Raw genomic sequence first — 23,895 nt, forward strand, 5'->3', positions numbered from 1 at the left:
CATGTTTCCAACACCATTTATTTATTAGAAGACAGACCAACAGACCTGAAACCTATTAAACTTTACTGTTATGCTTTTCCAACATGAATACATCAGATTTCAAACCCTGACCAGAGGGCACATTCTATTCCCTTATTTTAACATCACTTTATAGTAAGATCGGCGATCAAATCAGAAACGGCTCCAGAATATAACAGCCTTTGATATTGGGAACCGGTAGCATTTCATGCTTCCTTCAACTCACAAATCACTAGCTACCAGTGCTGGTTAAAATAGCACTGTGCTTAACAGGGCAGAAGTTTTGTGCAGTTATTGAAGATCCGTATTTAAATCCTTCATGCTTCATCGTTGGACAATCAGACGGCATCAAAATTAATTGATTCAAGCATTCGGAAACAGAATGTTTATGCTACACTGTTAAGGCCTGGTCACACGGGCGACTTTTGTCGACGGCAACAAGGACGCGACGGATGTTGCCGGCTTGTGTGACCACCCCGGACAACACCCCGGTGACATGTCTCCCAATTAGGACGATGTTCTATTTTTCAGGCAACATGAGGGCAATATTTTCAATACCAGCCAATCAAATTTCAAAGTAGTGTCACATGACGATAAGGCTATAACGTCAGACGTATATGATACGTTCTGATTCTTGCATTTCATCCAATTATATGTAGTCTATAGATATGCAATACAGTGTGTATGTGGATAAGCGAATGTTAATGTCCATGATTACAATAACATTTAAGTTATGGCTACAATTCTACAATAATAAAATACATGTGTAGTGTATTTTAAAAAATGTTTTATTTTAAATTAATTTGCCTTGTATGCAGTATGCCTGTCATTCTTACATTAACCCGAAATCATAACATCTTTCATTTTAACAGTAAACAAAGTGAAATTTGTTTTAAAAAATCTCACGTCTCCCTTCTTGCTTTCGAAAGCCTAGAATTACAAGTACAGTATTGAAAACATTGTTTAGGATAATGAATACCGATATATTTATTATGTTTGGCATATTAAATATGTAGACCTAACTAAATAATTCTACTAATGTACAACTTTTATTTAATTAAGAAGGAACTACAGGTTTGTTATAATGTAACTAGTACAATTTTCATAGTCTTCCTTCACAGCATGTTTACGTCTCGTGACACAAACGTACATTGTGATTGGGTTGTATTACGTTGTTGCCTGTGTGTCGCTAGCTTGTTGACTGCAGGCTTGTCTCCTGTGTGACCACCGCAAACTGCAAGGCAACAGGCAGGCAACAAATGTGTTCATCTTGTTGCTGTCGACCAGGCCTTTAGAGTGACACAACTTAGGGGAATGTAGGACACAGAAAATTAACTTTATTTTCCATGTCCCGTAAGCAGAATAAAACCCAACAATTTGGTAGTATGAGTGATGTATTTTTGACTACAGTTTTTTTTTTTCTCACAATGTCAGATCTACAGCATAACTGTGCAACCAGGAGATCAAACAGCACATTCCTGTTTTCTGGTTTACAAATAACTATCATCTGAGGGTGGAATTGTTAGCTTCAAGAATAAAGGTGGTATTTTGTTGTCATTTTTCAAGTCTTTTTTTTATCCTAGTTGAGAAAACATTTACAGCTTCATATTCCGTATATACGTATATATTAATCAAAGTGCAATAGCCTATACATCCCAGTCCGTAAACACAGTGTATACAGTATCCCTACGTATAAAATACCCACTCCCTGATTCTGCGTTCATACTTCGCATAAATATTACTCCCAATTACTCCCATAAATTCTACCAATTAGAAAAAACTAAACAAAAGAAACAGAAAAAATAAAAACAGTCAGACGTCCCCATGCTCACACGTATTTCCATGGTTGGGGTCCATTCCTGTTTTTCAATTCCAATTCCTTTTTAAAATCAATTCCCAATTCCTTCGAAGGAATTGGGAATTGGTATTTTAGAGACATAATAATTGTGGTCATTGTTCAACTGCTTTCAAGTGAAGCCCATTTAATTGACAATAGTGACTTGAATGTAAGTAATGTGTTGCCACTGTGAGTAGCTCATTTTAGCAGAGTACTGCTGATTGCAGTTTTGACCAATGTGTTGGAATTGATTAAATGTGAATTGGAATTGAGAATTTATTTTAAAAATAAATTGGAAATGGAATTGGAATTGACCACAGCCCTGCATATTACAAAAATAAAATCAAGTTAATATGGGATACCGATGTTGTCGAGAAACTATTGCCCTTGTTTGATGCTGTGTTTAATGTTCCACTTTTGACCTGTGCAGCTCTGCAGAAGAAGCTCAAAACCAAATCCGCCTTTCGTGGGAATTACCTCCAAACATCGCCCAGTGTCCACATTAACAATCGAATCACTCTGAAAAAAACAAAACAAGAATATCCTGTCAGGTTTGCAGTCAGTCACTTTATAATGTTTACTTTATAAGGTTGCTCTTAACCTCACTTGTTGACCTTTTGAGATGGCAACTGTCACTCACCTGGAAAAAATGCCAGGACTTCTGCCGGACGTTGGTGATCTTCTCACAATTTAGAAGCTGTGGGAACCTGCTGTTCTTATCATCGACAATACATCGTGTATCTTCAGTCAGTTTTGTACTTCCCAATGAGCCCAGGTACAGGAATCCTTCCTTTGTGTATCTTGCAAGCTGAAATAGACAAAACCCTGTGCAGTTAATACAGCAATACTTCAAAGTGAAAGACAAACTCTGTATGGTGAATATGTAGGCATGTAAGATTCTTTACAGGTTAAAAATAGGTCTAAAACAGGTGCTTTTTAAACACGCTTATTCTATGTTTTTACTACTGATTCCTTCCACAGTAGAGCACTGCAGTGTAGTTTGCGAAGTTTTTAAACCTGACAGGTACAATTCAGCTACAGTGCTAAGATAGGGCCTGAAAGGGCTGATGTCCTAGATGTGTTTTCCCAGGTCCTGCCATACACACACCCCAAGGTGGTCCAGAGATAAAGACGATGTGAGCTTGGCGTTGCATCTTTTAGATGAGAGGGGATATTAGTACAGAATGCAAGTCTTTTAATGTGTTTCAGAACCGGTATTGCTCTGCTCCATTTTTTTTAAATTGCCCTTTAGTTTTAGTGCATGCTATTTACAGCACATTTAAAACGCATCACGTCCGCCTTCGTTTTGATCAATAGGAGCCAGATGGGGGCCATACTGTGATGAAATGATGCCTATTGTATTATTGGATAGAAGCATTTGTAACAACTGTCTTCATAATAGGCAGAGAGATGCTGCAAGCTGTGTGATTTAATAAGACAAGTCTGAGATTTCTTCTACACCGGGTTTAATAAAACTCTGATGGCTAATAGGCAGGATAGTGAAACTGAAGTAGCTTTTATTATGTTTTTATTTATTAATTTATTTATTAATTTATTTTTTTAAACAAATGTGCTTACTACTTAAGGTGATCACAGCCTGTCAGTTAGCATCTTGTTTTATATTTGTGTAACTTTTTAAATATACAGCTCTGGAAAAAATTAAGAGACCACTGCAAAATTATCAGTTTCTCTGGTTTTAGTACTTGGCTTGATTCATGCGTCCTTCACAAAGACAAATCTGCCCGATTCCAGCCTTGCTGAAGCACCCCCAGATGAGTCCAATTTTCAGCTTGGCCCAACACCTGGTCGTCTAATGGTTAGACGGAGACCTGGAGAGGCCTACAAGCCACAGTGTCTCGCACCCACTGTGAAATGTGGTGGAGGATCGGTGATGATCTGGGGGTGCTTCAGCAAGGCTGGAATCGGGCAGCTTTGGCATGAATCAAGCCAAGTACAAGGTTGTCCTGGAAGAAAACTTGCTTCCTTCTGCTCTGACAGTGTTCCCCAACTCTGAGGATTGGTTTTTCCAGCAGTACAATGCTCCATGCCACACAGCCAGGTCAATCAAGGTGTGGATGGAGGACCACCAGATCAAGACCCTGTCATGGCCAGCCCAATCTCTAGACCTGAACCCCATTGAAAACCTCTGGAATGTGATCAAGAGGAAGATGGATGGTCACAAGCCATCAAACAAAGCCGAGCTGCTTGAATTTTTGTGCCAGGAGTGGCATAAAGTCACCCAACATCAATGTGAAAGACTGGTGGAGAGCATGCCAAGACGCATGAAAGCTGTGCTTGAAAATCAGGGTTATTCCACCAAATACTGATTTCTGAACTCTTCCTAAGTTAAAACATTAGTATTGTGTTGTTTAAAAATGAATATGAACTTATTTTCTTTGCATTATTCGAGGTCTGACAACACTGCATCTTTTTTGTTATTTTGACCAGTTGTCATTTTCTGCAAATAAATGCTCTAAATGACAATATTTTTATTTGGAATTTGGGAGAAATGTTGTCAGTAGTTTATAGAATAAAACAAAAATGTTCATTTTACCCAAACACATACCTATAAATAGTAAAACCAGAGAAACTGATAATTTTGCAGTGGTCTCTTAATTTTTTCCAGAGCTGTATATATATATATATATATATATATTAGTTAGCCAAGGGGGCGTGACTGATGGTATATAAGGGGACGTACCAAGGTGATCTGTTCCTTTGTTTGTTTTGTCGTGTCTAAAAATCTTCTTGTTTGTTATTATTAGACAGCAAACAGGATCCAGAGCTGTCACTTGAGGCCAGCACAAAACCCGGACAACACTGCACCATTGTACATGGATAAATTGTATTACACCACAAGCACTATAGCACTCACTCTGGACTTGTGAACGTGTGTGTCTTTGTGTGTTCTACTGTGTTTATTATTTATGAACTGTGTCATATTATTTCGGGACTGCAACCCGTTGTTTTGGAACAGTGCAATACACATTGCTGTGTATTGTCTGGGATTATTCTTTGTGGTCACCAGACCAGGATTATAAAAACAAAACCTGTTTGGATTGTGAACTTTCTTGTCTGTCTTCTGTTTCATAATCACATCACCACTACCCCTGTGCACTGCAAACCACTTTGCCACAGACTTGTATACAGGTCTGCAGTATTGAAAGCATTAAAGGAGTTCTTGATTGTTTTAAGTCTATTCTTGTGTCTGCCATTCAGGCACAAAGCAGATACAGCTTCATCGACCGTTCATTAGCCCTGGGTTTTTGACGTATTAGCAGACTTCAAAACAGGATTAGCTTGTTTGCCGTCTGATTTTCAAGTGCTTAATACACTCACCCTTAATAGAAAGCTCAGATTCAGCAAATACATACTACATAATACAGCAAAAGGCTTCTTAGACTTCTTTGAATACAATGCCTATTAATAGAACTACCCCATACAAAAGCCATCAAACATGTATACCATTTTTTTCTCAACACAAGAGTATGGCATCGCAATGTTATATACATGATCATTTCACAAGGGTCGCCTTGACCGTCAGTGTGTGACAATCTGCTTGTACATAGCGCTCTATGCTACATTTTATAAATATATAGTTTAAAAAGAATAATTAAAGTATAGTGACAATTTCCATCCGATACAAAGACATTTCTGATGTCTGTATCACATCTATATCAGGGCCTACAGCTTTACATACATATGGAAGATGAAACATACCGACAATAAAAAGGCGACTTTACTTTGATTCCCTCATTAGCCCAAGCCTGTCGCTAACAATGAAATGCCTTTGATTACTTCTTCCGGCAAGCTCTTTCTCAGCAGCAAAGAGTCATCAAGTTAATTAGATTGTTAGTCAGCCGTGGAATGAAAGAACCTTGCCTCCCAAGGGACACTGCCGAGGAACATAAACCTGCTCATGCTGCTGTGTATGAGTGTGCAGTACATAGCACCTTCAGAAAGCATCATATAGTTATAGTTTTCCATGATCCTGGTAAAACAGGGATATCGATTAATTTTTGGCACAAACAACGTTGCAGATACAGAAGGTCGCACAGTACCTGAAAGGTTCAAAATACTTGTAGCCAAATGCAAACCGAAACCAAAAAGCAAGGCAGTTTTCAAGTCATGTAATGTGAGACGGACAACATGATCAGCGCATAAGGGTTCCCATTTTTTAATCATGACTCTATCAATCTATCTCATATAACACCACACACATTAATGAACAAGTAAAGCTATGATGCTGAAAGAAAAACATGACATACTAGAAACTGAATTTGTTAATATGTATAAATACATATTATTTAAACATATTAACTTGGAAGGTTTGGGGTTCTGGATTGGAGTTGGGAATCACAGCTATAGACTATTAATGGAATCTCTGATTTTTTTTTTTTTTTTAAGATGCTCAAGTATAATATCAGCAATAAATTAAACTGGTAAACTGCTTAGTCCGAAAAACAGCATCCTATAAAGAAACCTCTGCCAAGAAGCGATTTATGAATGTAAAGGAGATGGACCATCAAAAGTAATGTCTAGTGTACAATATGTAATTAAAACGACAGGATAGGAAATAATGGCACATTTTCGCCCGAAAACAAGAAAATGCGATGAAATATATAGCTATATGAGGAACAACAACATGAAAGTGTGTTTGATTAATATAACTGAATTAATATCATGTTTCATTGTGTCCAGTATACTGGGCATTGAATTAGGAGGCCCAGCTTGATTTATTTATTTTTTTTAAGCTTTTTAATTGTTCTTAACCCTTTTTGGAAAATGTATTCTTAACAATAATAAAAAAAAAAATGTCACTAGTTTGTTATGCTGCAAAAACATTTTTATTCTATACATAAATATTAATTATGGGGTTATTCGCAGTAAGTTTATACATTATGTTTCTGCCAGTATGCATTTCATTAACCACAGCAGAAAGCTCTCAGAAGGAATATGATTGAACTTTTAATTACACAGTTACATGTTGTCTAGTCTTTTTTATTACTGGCTAATTCCAGGTCTGTCTTGCAGAATGTTAGTACATGTGTCTTTGTATTGCAGTGTTTTTGGCAGGCAGTGACAAGGCAACCTAATACACAGAAGGTGCAAACTCAGTGCATCACGCTCTTCAGAACCAGATCACTTTACAAAAGAGACAAGCTCTCTCTTGCAAGAGCTGATCGACGTAGTGTTCCGCGTTTCCGGTTTATTGCAAATTTTAATGAAAAATTATAGGATTTTTTTAAAAATGGTTTTTACTGATTTATACCCGATTTTTGTCTATTATTCAATATTTTTCCATTACTATTTTCTAGGAAATACACAATATTTTGATTAAAATGCAGTTTTATTTTGACTCCAACATTGTAATAAGCAGCCCTACACGGTATCCTAGGATACAGCAGACGTTTGGACGTCAGAGGATCAAATAACGTTCAAACGTGACTCTGTCACTTCACAAACACATTATCGCCTGATTCTGATTATTGATATTGACTACTATCTTGATCAAAAACTAAATTGAAATACTTACACAGAAATATAATATTTTTAGTGGATGTCGTATGGGGAGAAAACATAAATCAGTTTGTGAATATTCAAAGGAAAACAAATGTTTCGAAGTATACAAAAAGCAAAAACAGCAGAAGTGGGTCTGTGACGGGGGACTGCCCCGTCTTTATGAACGTGGTTGGGACTGGCAGGGAGAGGGTTAAAATTCCTCCCTGCCAGGAAAACATGTGAGAATGTGGCTGGAGCCCTAATTGAATAATCAGCAATTATTGATTAATTGGGCTCCAGCCACAGGGGATAAAAGCCAGGGGAGCGGTCCTGGCTAGGAGGAGAGAGTTCTAGAAGGAGAAGAGTGTTTTTGTGTGTGCTGTGTGTTTTGTTAGTGTTTGAAAACCAGTGAAGGCAACGCCCAGCCTGGAAACTTTATTTGTAAGTTTTGTTTTGTGTTTATTATTTCTGTTTAAAACCTTTTTGTTTGGCCCTTGTGCCTGTTTATTTTGTATTTTTTGTTTATTAAAAAGCTTTATTTTGAACATTAAACTGTCTCTGAGCCTCAACCTCGGTCATTTCCTGTCACAGGGTCAGATGAGGCAGAGGGTGCACAGGTATGCTTACTCTGTGGCGTTTAAATGTTCAGTGTTGGTTTAATCAGTTCAGTGTTTTATCTACGTTTTATGTTTTTAAATAACTGTATTATTGAGTTGAGCAGGCAGCTGGGCCGCCCTACTTAGACAGTGAAATCACTCACTTGTTCTGCACTGGAGCAGGGGTGACATGACTGTTATCTTTACTTGCAATGCTTTTAAGTGTTTTTTTCATTATTATTTAATTAGTTGAATTACCCTACGACTCCACACCGGTAATTATTACTAAAAGCAAAAGCTCGATATTATTATTATTATTATTATTATTATTATTATTATTATTATTACAAAAATGGAACCCCAGATTTAAAAAAATAAAAATAAATAAAACAAAATCAATCCCTAACTCCTGGGATTGGGAAGTGTCTGGAATTGGATTCCCTACTCCAGATCTATTGAGTGTGTTCATACAGCGAGTGCCCATCAACAAGCTTTAACTGTTTTACAGCTGATTAACACAAATAGACTACTGCACTAAACACTTTAACATGGAAGCATTTTAAAAAATCTGTTTTCTACAGAAGCGTCCTAGTGCCAATGAAAGGGGGGGGAATAAAATAATTTAAACAATTAAGAAATGCAACAAAGCAATATTCATCTCACAAAAATTGTCTCCAGTCTTGAAAAAAGGATGCCATTGCAAAGCCACCTTTAAGAGTAGTTTAGATTATGCTAATATGATGGAAACTATATATATATATATATATATATATATATATATATATATATATATAATATATTAAAAAAAAAAAAACAATCTACAGTATCAGCAACATTTCTGTCAAATGATTTACTTCACACTCGTGTATTGCATGCATTTTACTTCAAGGTATGTGAAGGTGAACCTATTTCACATATCACACACATTATTTTATTTATTTATTTATTTATTTATTTATTTGGCAGATGCCTTTATCCAAGGTGACTTACAGGTTTACAATGCAAGTTTAATAGTTAAATACAGTGTAGTTTACAGTAATACTACTGAAATACAATATGAACTAGGCTGCAACAAGTTAGGATTACAACAAATTATTTTTACAATGACATATTAGTAGTGCAATGTTGCAAGGATTGTGCAGGAGCTGAGGATCCAATAATGTGGTGCTTAGGTTAGGAAAGTCCAGTGCATAGTAGGAGGGGTAGATCAAGAGATCTAAAAGTCCAGTCTAAATAGGTGGGTCTTTAGGAGGCGGTGGAAGTCAGTGAGAGAAGGGGCAGTCCTGAAGTTCTCCAGTAGCTGTTTCCACCACAGCGGAGTGAGGGAAGAGGAGGAGCAGGCACGGGAGGATGGATAGTGGAAGGATGACCAGTCGGCCAATAGAAGAGGAGCGGAGGGGGTGGGAGACATAAGGGATTGGATGTAGGAGGGGGCAGTGTGGTGAAGAGAGCGGTAAGCAAGAACAAGGCTCTCGACTTGAATGCGAGCAGAGATAGGTAGCCAGTGGAGGGGGCGAAGCAAAGGGCTAACATGAGAGTAGCGAGTTTAAGAGAGTACAAGACAAGCAGCAGAATTTTGAATGAGCTGAAGGAAGTGGATAGCCGAAGCAGGGAGACCAGCAAGGAGAGTTACAGTAGTCCAATCTGGAGAGCTTGAACCAGGAGTTGGGTGAAATAAGTAGTGAGAAAAGGAAACTATATAGATTTAAGGGATTATTGCTTATCTATGTCTTACTAACATATTCGTATTACAATATTTAGTGTAAAATATTAGAATAACAATTTCATATGGTCCGTTTCAAAGAAACTTAATGTGAGGAAATGGCTATTCACTGGGGCTATTTTGTGTTTTAACGTTTTTATACTGTTTTGATGTCTAAAAAGTAGATTTAGTTTATAATACCAAAAGTTTACATTTAAACCACGGCAATTCATAAATCAATAGCGTATCGCATCTTTGAAGTAAGTGTAAAGTAATTTTAAAAATATGTGGAGATTTATACCGGATTTCAACAGCCTGACCACAAAAGAAAAAAAAATGCACACTTTTCAAGTGAAACTGATGAAGGCAAAGACTGCCAAATAAGGCACATCCAAAGCGTAACAATTTGGCTACTACACACCATAAACACCTCTGTGACTTTAAAGCTAAAAGTGCTTTTTAGAACAGTGCACCCCCTGCACAGCATGTACGACCGTATTCTGATTTTGAATGGAGGTCAATGGTGTTGTCCACACAGACTTTATTTCGGCTCGGAATGTGGGGAAGGCAGATGCAGAAACCCAATCAACGTATCAGGGAATGAGCATTAATGTCTAGTGTGTGAGTGTGTGTGTGTGTGTGTGTGTGTGTGTATATATATATTTTAATACAATAAAAAAAATCTAAATAAGTGTTCGCTGTTTTAGAAAATAAAATGTAAGCCTAATATTTTAGGGACCCCAACAGCTGTTGTTGATTCAGACTCGGGAACGTCACATAAAGACTAGTAAGTTTACATAAGGACTAGCAAGTTTTCAAAAGGTACTAGTCATTAGGACTAGTACCACAATTTTGTTAGTTTCTAACCCTGCTAAATGGATCTAGTAATTTCAAGAATTGCCATATGTCTAGAAAGATTGTGACAGGGGCAAAAATAGGGAGCTAAAGTGACCTTATTCTGGGGACTAAGGTCTTATATGAGTGGAATATGTGGTTCATTGTTATTTTCCAAGCCCCCTAAGACCCAGCAGAGTCTGTGATACAAGGAGTGTGCTTACCTGCGGAGCCCATCCGTGACAAGGGTAGAGAATAGCTGTGTGGTTCTCTTTCTCTCCCTGATCAATGCACAGGTTGCTGACTTTATTATTGCGCAGCTGAAAAAAAATAAAATAAATAATTTTAATGCATTAATGCAACATATAGTATTCAATTCAAATTGAGTTTCATGTATAGGTTAAGCAATAATTACAGCTGTGAAAAGCACGGAGCAGACTGCACCCACTCATTGAAACGAATCCATTAGAAAAAAGTATGGCAATATTTGGACAGGCTGAATAGACTGAAATGACAATGATCCAAGATGGAGTGGTTTGGGAGGTGTATTTAAGCAGCTGGACTACAGTACATGCTGAACACAGAGTTACTTACTTCCCCATAGAAGAGGGTGGTGTTGTAGGTTCTCATCTCTGGGTACACATTGTCCAGGTACCACTGGAAACTTTTACAGTTCATGCTTTTTCTTAGAGCTACTCTTTGTGAGATATCACCAATGTCTATGCCATGGTCCTGAAACAGAAAGAACAGGATTATAAAATCCATTACGACTGGGGCAAATGAAAGTGGAATACAGAACACATCTGGAAGGTATGGACATATGTGCATCATATTAAAATATCCTTACAAAGTAAAACAAAAAACAAAAACATAAGTGCTCTGGCTTTTCTGTTCTGTACCACATCATGGATCATTATTGCTGCGTTACTTGTTTGACAATGTGGGCAATAATCCTTACACTATCAGTGCACTAGAGCAGCCATTTTGAAAGGAGCTTTGAAACAGACTTTAAAGTTATAAATGTAAAAGGCTGTCAGGATGTTAACAATGTAAAGAAAAATTCTAGGTACTTTTATTTAAGCAGTTGTAGGAATCCTGCTACTTACTCTTTAATATGCATGTGTGGTATTCACAACGGGGAGGTCTTTTTGATTGTCAGACAGAATCCTTACAAACCAGTCGATTTTTCAATTGCAGGTAACCATTTCTAATTGATTTAGTCTTATATGGGATAATAATTTACAATTGACTTATCCATTTAAAGGGCCTTGCCTCCATTGGAATGTTCCATGCCATGTAAACATGAGATTTGTAGTCGTCCATCCAGACCTCTGCGACTCGCAGCGAGTTCCTCCGTGCAAAGTACCCGATGTTGTTGTGGTAAGGCTTCTTCCTCCGCTCAATGTGAGCAACCCGGGAGCAAGGCAGCACCTCCATGCTTCCGCCACACAGCCAGACCTGGAAAGGTGAACACCCTATGTAAGTTTTTACATTTGTATTTAAGTGTTAACTACATCCACTGTACGACATAGAAATCTTTTGAGTGCATACAATTCAGGATGGAGTGGAGTGTACCCTAGCGAGGGAGATGTTGCCTCCAGGTACACTTGACCTGTTATCAGGTCATAGTTATTATGTGACAAGTGCAAAATAAGTCAGTAGATGTGAGTCTGACTTTAACCGAATAAGTCAGCCCCTTGGTGTTGTGCTGTGAAAGGGAGTGTTTGTCATTGCAGGATAATCCCAATTGAATCCCAGTGAAAGTGAACAGCAGGGAGAGATGCACAATTATACAAGAAACTGCTGTACAGGTAATAATTATTTCCGCCGTGACCCAGTTTGCTGGTAAGGTTTAGTCCTGGTAATAGCTTTGTATGACTTGTGTCTCCATCCATTCTGACAAATTATTGATTGATTGGGTTATCAATTTTAAACACTGCAGTTAAGGGATGTAGTGTCCTTCCAGTGTTCACTGCTGTTACTGTTTTTATTATCTGGGAACAGGAGTCGGGTATATCTGCATTGTTTCCTTTCCCACAACACCTATCAAAGTTCCTCTACACTTGCAAATGATAAACGCTTATCAATGTTGAAATGGCAGCATTACTGCATGATGGGTTGCGCTTATAGTTATAGCAGGATTATTCCTTCCTCAGCAATTTACAAACGTACTACAGTTTCATTTTTGCCTTGCCGGGACCAGATCACTGGCATTGACAGCGTTAATGTTTCTGACATAAAAATGAGCGCAATGAAAGGGTGTCACAAAGGCAATTACAGGACAAAGAGAGAGGGTTAGACACAGTAAATGAAAGCACTTGATAAATGCCATCTGACGATACAGGTGCTGCAGCAGTACAATGGGAAGCTGTTTGAGCCAGCTGTTTCACAGTTTTTTTTTTTTTTTTTTAAAACACCTTTTAATCATCAGTTGCTATTTCTGTTTGTTTCTTTTAATTGCTATCCTTTATCCTAAACTCCTCTCCTTTTGCTTACGCAATCGACATTTTATGCTTTGAAAAAGGAAAGGAGATAAAAAAAATATATATTTATGCACACCTTTATTAATAGAAATGTGTGCTAATTTGACTGCAGTTTATTATTATTATTATTATTATTATTATTATTATTATTATTATTAGTTTACATCAAACATCACTGGAAAAATATGAATAAAAGCTTGCAAAAATCTAATTAACAAAAAGTATAGCGACTTCTTAAAAATGCATCCTCACTTTTGAGCCTGTTCCTTGTAAACCATCAGTAATTTGTGCAGTTTTGCGTATGGAATCACCTGCTGACTGAGCGTCATTTGTCAGATATACTGTAATACCCATAATGGCTGACCCTGACCAGAAATGGGGAAATGCTTTTTATATATTAGAATAAACTATTTTTACTTAACAAATTAATCAGTATTTACACCAAAGTTTAATCTACATATTTCAGGGTCTCCTCTGCCATTCTAGTCCGCATAAAGCAGAAGGCATCTAGTGGTCACAAAAGCTAAGTCGCATCCAGCACTGTCTTTTGGCCTGAACTTACTGTAGAGGAGGATGTTTCAAGTACTCGTATGCGAGTCAGCCTGGGTCTTAACTGCACCTGTCATTAGGAATGACTCCTAATCCACTGCTGATGAGTTAATGTGGAAGCTGATTAGTATACATTGTTGATTTCTGTGCTGAAGCTAAATGCATGGGTTACTCACAATGAAGCTCTTTCTGCAATTGCTTCAATCGTTCTATTTGATACGCTTAAAGTGTTGCTGAACAGGCTGTGTCGGGTTTCCACCAAACACATTGCTTATCTTTGCTACCTACAGTTGTAGGTATTCCTGCAATATCTTTTTTTAACACTTGTTTTGATGTTTTTTTTATTTCGGTTTCCTTGGTCATTAATCAGTTTTGACCAGGTGTTTCCATTTCACATCGGGGTTTTGCCATCCATATGTCTTGATGTGTCACAAAATTTGCTGTTACCACAGACACCAGTGGGTCTACTCTAGACGCTGGTAAAATCTGGCAAAATGTTGCAGTGTAACTTAGCATGTACAGTTCTGGCTTACAGTAGTTTGGTGTTTTTAGGTTTTGTATACAACCTTTACTGATATTAAATTATTCATTTTTTTTTTTGTTCTGTTCTTTCCATTTGACCCAAAATCAATAATAAATATCAGTCATTCCCACAATATTTATGTTCAATGTACTGTACAAGTGTGAATCATTGTGGATTTTAGACATACTCATGTAATTACTCCATGTAGATAAAACGTTGAAAACACTTGAAATATGTACGGCTTTTGTGTTCTGCAACGTTAAGTAATTTATAAAATCCACCTACCACAAGTCAAATTCAGTTGCAGTGGACTTCACGTATCTTCTCAGAACAACTTGCAAACTTGTGATGTTGAATTGGTGCTATGCTGGCTGTCCATGGTGGCCCTACACCTTGTTTCTGCTGTATATCAAATTCAGAAAAGCTGAAGTCACAGTAACATAAAACGTAACCGTATTGGTACTGTGAGCCAATATTTTCATATCTATCCAGCGAACAGACACAAAGATTTTCTTACTGCATTGTACTCCCACCCCCCCCCCCCCACTCCCTGTGCAGCTTCTATTAGTGCAGCAGGTCTAACTAATTATGTCTATGAACTCTTGAGTCATTATCAATAAAGAAATCATGCTGCATTTCTCCGATGGTCGCAGTGCAAGCTGTGCCGCTTTCAAGAGCGTGTCATCCTGCTGCTGGATTTATTGATCTGATTGCACTGTCCCCATTGAAGGAAACCCTTGAAGTTCAACCTTGAAAGTCAAACTGTAATTATCCCTTCACAGGCACCTGGAGCTCATCATGTGGAGAGTAAAGGTCGCTTGCCATGACAGCAAAGGAGGCTCGCCTGTGACTGCTTTGGAGGGAAAAAGAGACATGTAGATATTCAGAACGTATTCAAAGCTGTGTCCACTTCAGGCATTACTATATGCTGTATGTGTAGTATAAAATACAGAAGGCCTAAATGAGTGGGCACATTTTTGAATCAGTTCTCAAGATCTACGATAACTTGCGGATGAAAAGGTCTGGTGTTCAGCCAGCAAAGGACTTCAAAGTCAAGATAAAAATAGATCAGGAATTGTGAGACTAAAAGCTGCTAAAATCTACTTCCTCAAATTGGTTGCTGCACAGCATAAACAGTATATACCAGGCAGGTTTGTTGAGAGAACACAAGATGAAACAGGAGACAAGGGGGTACACCATTTTTTAATACTGTACAAATAGCGAACCGCTGTTCTCTTAATCTTTTTATCCAAAGACACAAGTACATGCATAGCCATGCACCTGTCAATGGGGCACTACAGTAATAAAATCCCTCTATCAAAGTCTGCAGATGCAGGTTTTATATATTATATAGCCTTGTGAGCAACTACCTGCTTATACACTGCTGATGATTCAATTTTTTTTTTTTTTTTTTTTTAAACAGTTCTTATAATGGTAGACTGCATTTTCTTCAAGTCAGAAGCAGAATCTATTATCTATGCATAGTTAGTTTATGGAACAATTTATTTTGCAGAATGCAATAAACTGTGAATGGAAGAAAGTTCAGGGTGGGTTTTAACACAAATTTTCTCTGGTAGGTACTAATTCAATTTGTGTGAAAACAAGAGTGTATTTAATATATATAAATTTAGAAAAGGCCATTGTTTTTTTTTTTTGTTGAGCTATTCTTGCAGAAATGGCACTTAATCAAAGAAGGTAAACATAGTTTTGCTGTATAAGCCATTAAATACTGCAAATCAGCAATATCATACTCATTAAATGGTAAATATATATTTTAAGTAATGACGAGTTGTATTAACTCTTGCAATCTTAAAATGTCTTGTGCTGGCTGCTCATGGATGGGGCAAAAAGCAAAACCTGGAATGGATCAAACTGCAATGTGGGGAAATACAGAGGTGGGCTATTGTTTTAGAAAAAATAAGCACTTTTACAAACAGTCACGTTTTAAAACGAAATTGTGCTTTAGCTTTAAACAGTATTCTGCACAACCATTAATGAAGATTAATGTTAATGTTACACCTAAACCTTTTCTCTCAACCTTCTGGCAATGCAGACCAAAATGGCCATTAATCATGCACATGAGCTGGCCTTAATCTGTACAGTCAAGGCTTCCAGTCTCCCCTGCTGGTCTGTATTCTCTATAATGGAGCTCTTGTAGACTACAAGGATTTGTAGAGGGGGATGGTGTAATGTGATAGACTGCTTCAGCAGTGTGGAGTAGTGGTTAGGGCGCTGGACTCTTGACCGGAGGGTTGTGGGTTCAATCCCCAGTGGGGGACACTGCTGTTGTACCCCTGAGCAAGGTACTTTACCTAGATTGCTCCAGTAAAAACCCAACTGTATAAATGGGTAATTGTATGTAAAAAATAATGTGATAACTGTATAATGTGAAATAATGTATAATGTGATATCTTGTAACAATTGTAAGTCGCCCTGGATAAGGGCGTCTGCTAAGAAATGAATAATAATAATAATAATAATACTGTCATTTTCAAACTACCAAGTCAGGATTTATTTCACACTGACTTTGTGTATAAACAAGGAAATAATAATGCTATTTAGATTCAGGCACCTGTTTGGAGTATGTTAATTTCAATTTTTTACAGTCCATTACATAAATAAGATATATTATGCTTTTATGGACATATCTCTAGACAAGGTAATATAAACTCACACACTTTAAACATTAATGGCTTCCGCTAATAGATTTTTTAAAAATAAATTACTCATAAATGCTTTCAATAGTATTTAATGAGACTGTTGACGGTGCAAACAATATACTGCTTGCTGAGATCGTGCTTTTATGTATCCATTATAAGAAAATGCTTTTTGTACAGGCTATAGAGCTTTTTGTACAAGCTATAGAGCAGAGTTCTGCTTGTTTTAATAGTGTCTGTGTTTAACAAATAGGTGTGGTGTGTTCCTCAGATAAACACAGTACTTTATTACGCATTCAATTTTGATAACTGCACAGATATGCTACACTGGCTTGTTAAGGTTTATATTCATTTCTGAAATTGCACCTGCTATTGCCAGCCAGTAAACCTCAAAAAAATGTTTTGTTAATTAATACAAGTGAATGACTGCTGGACCTGAAGTAAGCAGCCACCTTTCTTAAGCAGACACACATGTTATGTCCATGTGATGATTGGTTAATTCAGGTTGCGTTACATTTCAACCACAAAAACACTTGCAATGCAATCGAACATGCCCTTTTTAAATAGTTAAGCGTATCCATATGTCTCCTTTTATTGAAGAAAATAAAAGATCCCTGTACGTGTTGCGTAGTACAAGGGGACAAAATAAATTGACGAAACGCTGTATTAAATATTACAGGAGTCCCAAATCATGTTTGAAAAATGGCAAAAGAATAACAGTGTTTTGTGGATTCATGAGGCAGCGCTCATTTATCATATTCAGATGGCATGCTGTAAAATGAAAGGTCATTCATAAAAATCCCTAGAGCAGTGAAAACAAATGTAAGCGCTCAGTCACATCTATACTTACAAGCAGAAAATACAGCACAGGGAATGTTCTAAACTCCAGCAATATGTACAGTCTTCACACTTTCACAGCAAGCATTTTAAATTACCTTTATTACTGTTATAAATCACATAAAATAAATCAACTGATCGCAACTATGCAAAATTGATTGATTCTCCTGCTTCAATAGCACAAGATGATATTCCTAGGCAATAAAACATAATGGGCTAGATTCTCAAAGACATTTCCTCCAAGTTGTCTTTAGCAGGATGTTTTTCAGATAATAGATACACACACGATTAAGTTACCAACCCAGAAATAAACAACAAAGATATTTAATTTAGTCGCTTGTGATTAGTCTAAAGTGGTTTATTCTTTGTTTTAGACAAGCTTTTTTTTTTTTTTTTTTTTTTTCTTTGACAAAAAATTTGCAAATGACGATTTGGAGTAAATAGCTTTGAGAATTTAGAAATTTCCATAATAAATAATATGATATCATGAATAATGAGGTTTATTGATTTTCATTGATTACTGTTGACAGACAATTTCATTGGAATTTCATCAGGGTAGTTTGAGGGTCTGTTATACAGAATGCAAGGTCTGATTTTTTTTTGTATAATTTGTATTTTGGTGCTAGTTGTGTTGTATTTACCCAGCAGAGATAAGAATATTAATAACCAAGAAATTGCCAGTCTGTTAAAACATAATTGTACAAAAGAATGTTATCTCTTCAACCATGCTTCATATGAATGCATACGCATTGTGTATGAAGCACAGTTTTTCTTCTCTGGCAGCTTATGTAATGTTCTCTTTCTTAAAAGATTTTTTTTTTTAAGATTGAAGATACCGCTGCATTGCCCTTTGAGACTTTTCATATGTAGTTCAATGAAACAACACTGTTTTGATACTACATGAACTGAATGAATTAATGTTCAAGTATATTCAAACCTTATGGCAAGTTATTTTGTCACATTGCACCACAAAAAAACCCAAATCTGTCAATGGGATGCAAGCACACCAACGTCATCCCCCCCCCCCCCCCCCCCCCCCCGAATGCCCAATTGCTTTTCCCTTCACTGCAGCAATGTTTAGATGTGTAACTACATACACACGCCCTATAGGTAGCAGTATATATTGTTAGTTGTTTTGGAGTTGCCACTGATATGATTGAGAAGTGGTTATTGTATTTATCAAGGTGCCACATGTAGTAAAATAAAGTAGGGGAATAATGGATTGAGGTAAGATATAAATCTCTTCTTTGCTGAGCATTGGCTGTATTGTTTATCGAAAGACAAATAAGATAAAATATGGGTGCTGTTTATGCAATTTGATCTAAGGTTGAGTTCCCTGCCTGAACCAGTGCTTTATTTGTGTTGTAGTCAGTTTGAAACAAACAACAAGATAACAATTATGCAGCACTGAAGGAGTGACTTGGATTAAAAGAATGTATATTAGCATGTCACAGCCTGTCCAAATGAAAATAGTTCAATTAAAATTAATATATTCTTAGCAGATCCATCAAGAGTTATTAGAGACAACTGGGACCAACCTTGATTCCAAGTTCTATGTTCTCTGCACCGTATACTTCCATTCCAGGATCGAGTAAACCGATCTCTCCAAAGAACTTCCTGTTCACAACAAAGGAGCAACCGATCATCGCTGGAGTCCTACACAAACAACACAAACACAGAGACAGCAGGTAAACGGAACGTTATTATTCCCATCAGCTGTCTGTCTGCTGTTTCCTGGAATAACCATTGCTTAGATCAGTGTTGCACAACTCTTGCCCCCTGTGTTGGAACCCGGGAATTATTTGAGACCGGCGTTTATATTAGATCACTAGCTTCACATGCTTCATGCGGTCATTGAGAAGCCGCTAACACACAACCTTGTAGTAACATCGGAACTCAATTTAAACATTCCAGCAGCTTTGTTAAAATGTTGTGTGTCAGTGGGAACTAAGTAACAGTTTTGTTTAATAACAAAATTACATTGTATTGTACACCCTCAAGTATAAAGCGAAAGTATTATGATGGTCTTTTTTATATGCACTGGTTAACAAGGATATGGTATGCAAAACATTGGAAAAATGAACAAGCAGAAGTACGAATTTGTATTTAAAAACGGAATTAGATCTACCATTGTTAATAATAATAATAATAATAATAATAATAATAATAATAAAAATAATAATAACAGTTAAATCTACTAAGACACCCCTGTAGATATCAGAACACAGGCATGTAGGCTACGCTTACAGCATAATTAATAATAATAATAATAATAATAATAATAATAATAATAATAATAATAATAATAATAACAAACTTCTAAAATGAACAATAAAAGCAATAAGTATCATTATCAAAAATAATTTTATTGTTTCATCTCAAACTTGTACATTGTTAATACAACAAAACGCGTTAAAATACACAGTTTGTATCTGGTCTACTTTCCGCAACCTTACCAAAACTTTTAATAACTGCATTAAACAAATATGCATTACATTTAGTTCTACCTTAAATTACGTTTTCTATTATTATTATTTATTAATCCTGGGAGTCATTTTCATCGCTGTCACTTATTAGCAGTACATTACGCTTAAGCTCCTCCTCATCTTCCTCAGCTTCAATGGCAATGACATTGAGACCCGGCGTTTACGTACAATATTTGCCAGCAGACCCGGCACGTATTGGGGACAGGCGATTATTTGAGACCCGACGATTATTTGAAGTTTTACAGTAAATGCCAAGGTGGGTCTTTTACTACAGGTCAGCACTGTGGTGTATAAGACCTACCTGCACTTTGCCTTCCCAATAAAGACTACTGAATCATGCACCAGTGAAGTGGAAAAAGAACATGGACTAGACATTGAACCAAGACAAAACACCTCCCCCGGGCACGGTGTATCGCGACACTGCATTTCAAATGTTTTCTGAGATACAAGATATGGGGCATTGAAACTGCAGCTGTGAATTTACTGAAGCATATACACACACAACCCCTAATAGGTAATGCTTTGTGAGTTGGATAAACACATGAAATGCCCCTTAATTCTGCACAGGAAGCATACTTACTGATAACAAATATCAAGTACTGATATCAAGCTTGGCTGTGAGAAGAACCCTGCCAAGGCATGTGAAGGTCTATGACCCTCGTTCACACTACTGGGCTGGCTCAGGGCTGTCGCATATTTAGGACTGCAACCCCGTTCACATTTGTGGTTTATGGCGCCTTTGCACGTTCACACGTGTCACTGACAAGTAGGCATGGTACAACATTTTGCTTTCCTTTGTACATTTTGTGACTTTATATTCCACATATTCTATTATTCCTGCCACTCTTATTTGCTTTGAGCTATAATCTTACATATGTTCATATCAGTAAACTTCCCCATCATCAAACAGTACTTGAGAAGTCCCTTGCTTCTGTTTGTAAAATAACAATTGGAATCACATTGCTGCAGGACATACAGCAGTCTAATGCCTAATGCAAACCTGAATAGCTATGCACTTGGGTACCTTCACTGTCCAGCACTGCCTTATTGTAAAATCACCTGCTGTGTCTGCTTGTAAAGCGAGAAGAACAACAACTTACAGATCATACTGTCAGAAGCAATCTGTTTCCAATATTTTACATATGAGACTCCAAGCTGTTTTTTAAATATGTAATTGCTCCAGGAACTTCAAATGTACCTCAAGACTAGGTTATTTCAGAAATGCTAAAGCTGATGGCCTCTCCGACTGGCAGATTACTAGCCAGAGAGGAGCTCATTCAGAACTCATCCACTGGAATGCTCCACCACAAATCAGCTACTAGATTACAAGTCTCATTCCTGAGTGGATGGTTTCCAGTTTTTTTGTTTTTTTTTTAACCCACCACACAGAATCATGCTGTGTATTTGTAGAAAACATAAATTATAATTTCAATAGAGTATTATTATTATTATTATTATTATTATTATTATGTGGTTTTTATGTAGAGGGACCAGTTATTTTATGCCATATTTCTCCACAATTTAGAATGGTTTGGCCGTGGGGGACCATAATTGGACAATCGCCTCTTTTTACACCTAGGAACTCGACAGTGGCTGTGAGCTACCAACCCCTTGGGAGGCAAAGACCAAACCTGTGGGTGTCTGCCAAAGCTCATTGAGCACCTAGTCAATATGGGACACCTGCATAGCAATGAGGAGAAACAGTCCATGCCAATTTTGCCGCCCCAACCCACGGGAGAGGCAGATTAATGCTGTATTTTATTTAATAAACAATCCCCGTGTTTTGCAAATAGCTACTCCCCAATGTATTTACCACTTGCTATTTTCTATCAACACATTGCTTCCAAATAAAGTACCCATTTTCAAATAAAACTACATAGCTTTCCATTTCTGTTGAAAGATAACTCTCCCTGTGTATCCTTCAAACGTATTCACATCAGCGTTATACAATTTATAAAACTGTACGGGAGCTCCAAGTACAGCAAGACAAACATAAATTGATACCTGCTGCATCCGCATATAGAGCAAAAGGAACAACTTTGAGATCATACCGTGATAAGCAACTGTCTGCCAATACTTGCTTAACAACATTCCAGAAACTTTACCTACAGACATGTGAGAAATATTGCAAGGCTAATCTGATGTATGTGCTCACTAACTAAGATTATTAGTGGTGTTTTTATCACCCCTCGATTTAGATTGCAGTTTGTTACTTGCTGGCATGCTTGCTCCCCCACACCATTTCTCGATATGCTACTCCTGTGTTCCAGTTCCTGGCAAACAAACGCATTCCACAGGAACTTTATTAACTGCAGGTAGACATTCTGTACAGGGATTGAAGTTCTGGAGTAACCAGGGAGTAAATCCAAAATGGCCCTAGAAAAATTCACAAAGGTACCGCCATACAACCAACCCATCAATCTGCCAAAGTACTCTACTGCTAATGGCAGCACCTCTATACAAACCATGTGCTGCCTTGTGGTTTTTAATGGTTCTAATGGTCTTGTATATATTGTGGCAATTGACTACTGAAGAACTAAAGTGTTGACTTGTGGTGCTACCACACTATCTGAGACCCATTTATTGTTTCTTTAGACAGTGCGAGGGGGATATACAGATACAGTATCTAAATGGGGTTTTGTTTCAAAGCACCAGTGAAATGTTTTTGTTTCCTTTAGCATTGCAGCACTGTTTGCTTTTAGAACACATATTGACTGATGTATTTAGGACAACAGTGATACAGTAAAGTCTTTACCTTTTTGATTTGTTCTTTAATCTTTTTTCACGTTGGGCTTATTGCAACTTGTCAAAGAAGCTGGCAGTGTTGTAGATAGGCCCCACACTTGACTGTATGTGATGCTAAAGATTTAATTAAGAACAATTGAACCGTTCTTATGTTCTTTGTTTACATGGATAGTGACAGAAGAAAATTAACTCAGTCAACATGAAGATCTAAGAGGATTCAAAGCCAGTGCCAAGACATTTCCAAGAAACTCAACAAACAAGTGACACACATAAGTAACAAAACTGGCAATTTGACAGCAGCCAGATTCCTTCACCCAAAATATCTTCTGCAATTCAAATGTCAAGACAGTGTGCAGCAGGACAACAGGCTACTGTACGCTCACATTTCATTCCAAGAAAATGCTATATAAAAAAAAATCACAAATCCTAATGCTACTATGACTTTGGGGTGTTTGATCTAATGCTTGGCTCAGAGCAGTTCTTAGCACTTTCAAGCTTGACCAAGCCTAAACTGCAGACAGAAAGAGCATAAAGAAAATGGAAAAAACACTGCAAAGTTGTGTTTTCAGGGACATTCAATATGAAAAATAAATAGTCATTTAAATATATTATATATTCTGGATGAAGCATGTTCTTGTTGAACCAACCTGATTGGTGCAGAAACATCCCCCGCGTCCCACCACTCCTTGGGGGGGCTGATGTACATGCACCACAGCTCCCAGTTGTAGCCGTGGCCAGAGTCTTTATACCGCACCAGCTCGAACGTGTCCTGTTTGATGTTATCGATGGAAGGAAGAATAATGCGTTTTCGATTCTCTTTAATTCTCGACAGAACTGGTTCAGCCCTATCGAGAAAATGGAAGAACAAAAGAGGATTGCACTTAAACATTCATAAAAGCAGAGTCACAGGTTGTTCTTAAATTAAAACACTAAACCAGTGTTTAAGGATTTTAGATTGAAAATGTGGAAAAAACTTCCTTCTCTTCACTCCATGTCAATGTATATGATAAAAAAAACACGAGACAAACCAAGTCTGACCCTCGAATACATGCTATGCTAGCAGTAAAAAGCGTGAAATGACATTTAGAGTTCTGTAGTTCCGATGTCAAGTCATTATGATTGTTTT

The 23,895-nt window shown here is 37.3% G+C and overlaps 1 protein-coding gene across 2 annotated transcripts in view; it reads right to left on the reverse strand.

Annotated features, from left to right (window-relative positions):
* LOC117429534 (polypeptide N-acetylgalactosaminyltransferase 17-like) overlaps positions 1 to 23,895 on the reverse strand; it is a 30,924-nt gene continuing 7,029 nt past the window's right edge. The window contains exons 5-11 of one of the 2 annotated variants that reach the window (XM_034049123.3): positions 23,417 to 23,614; positions 19,077 to 19,194; positions 11,762 to 11,947; positions 11,084 to 11,221; positions 10,714 to 10,809; positions 2,496 to 2,663; positions 1 to 2,374 (exon numbers count right to left, since the gene is read on the reverse strand). In XM_034049123.3, the coding sequence (XP_033905014.2) occupies positions 2,234 to 2,374; positions 2,496 to 2,663; positions 10,714 to 10,809; positions 11,084 to 11,221; positions 11,762 to 11,947; positions 19,077 to 19,194; positions 23,417 to 23,614 (1,045 nt within the window). In that variant the 3' untranslated portion in view covers positions 1 to 2,233. Of the gene's footprint in view, positions 2,375 to 2,495; positions 2,664 to 10,713; positions 10,810 to 11,083; positions 11,222 to 11,761; positions 11,948 to 14,329; positions 14,442 to 19,076; positions 19,195 to 23,416; positions 23,615 to 23,895 lie in introns of those variants that run through there. The other variant, XM_034049124.3, reaches the window with a different exon arrangement.

The sequence above is a fragment of the Acipenser ruthenus genome, chromosome 24 (genome assembly GCF_902713425.1).
Source record: "Acipenser ruthenus chromosome 24, fAciRut3.2 maternal haplotype, whole genome shotgun sequence".
Taxonomy (NCBI): Eukaryota; Metazoa; Chordata; class Actinopteri; order Acipenseriformes; family Acipenseridae; genus Acipenser; species Acipenser ruthenus.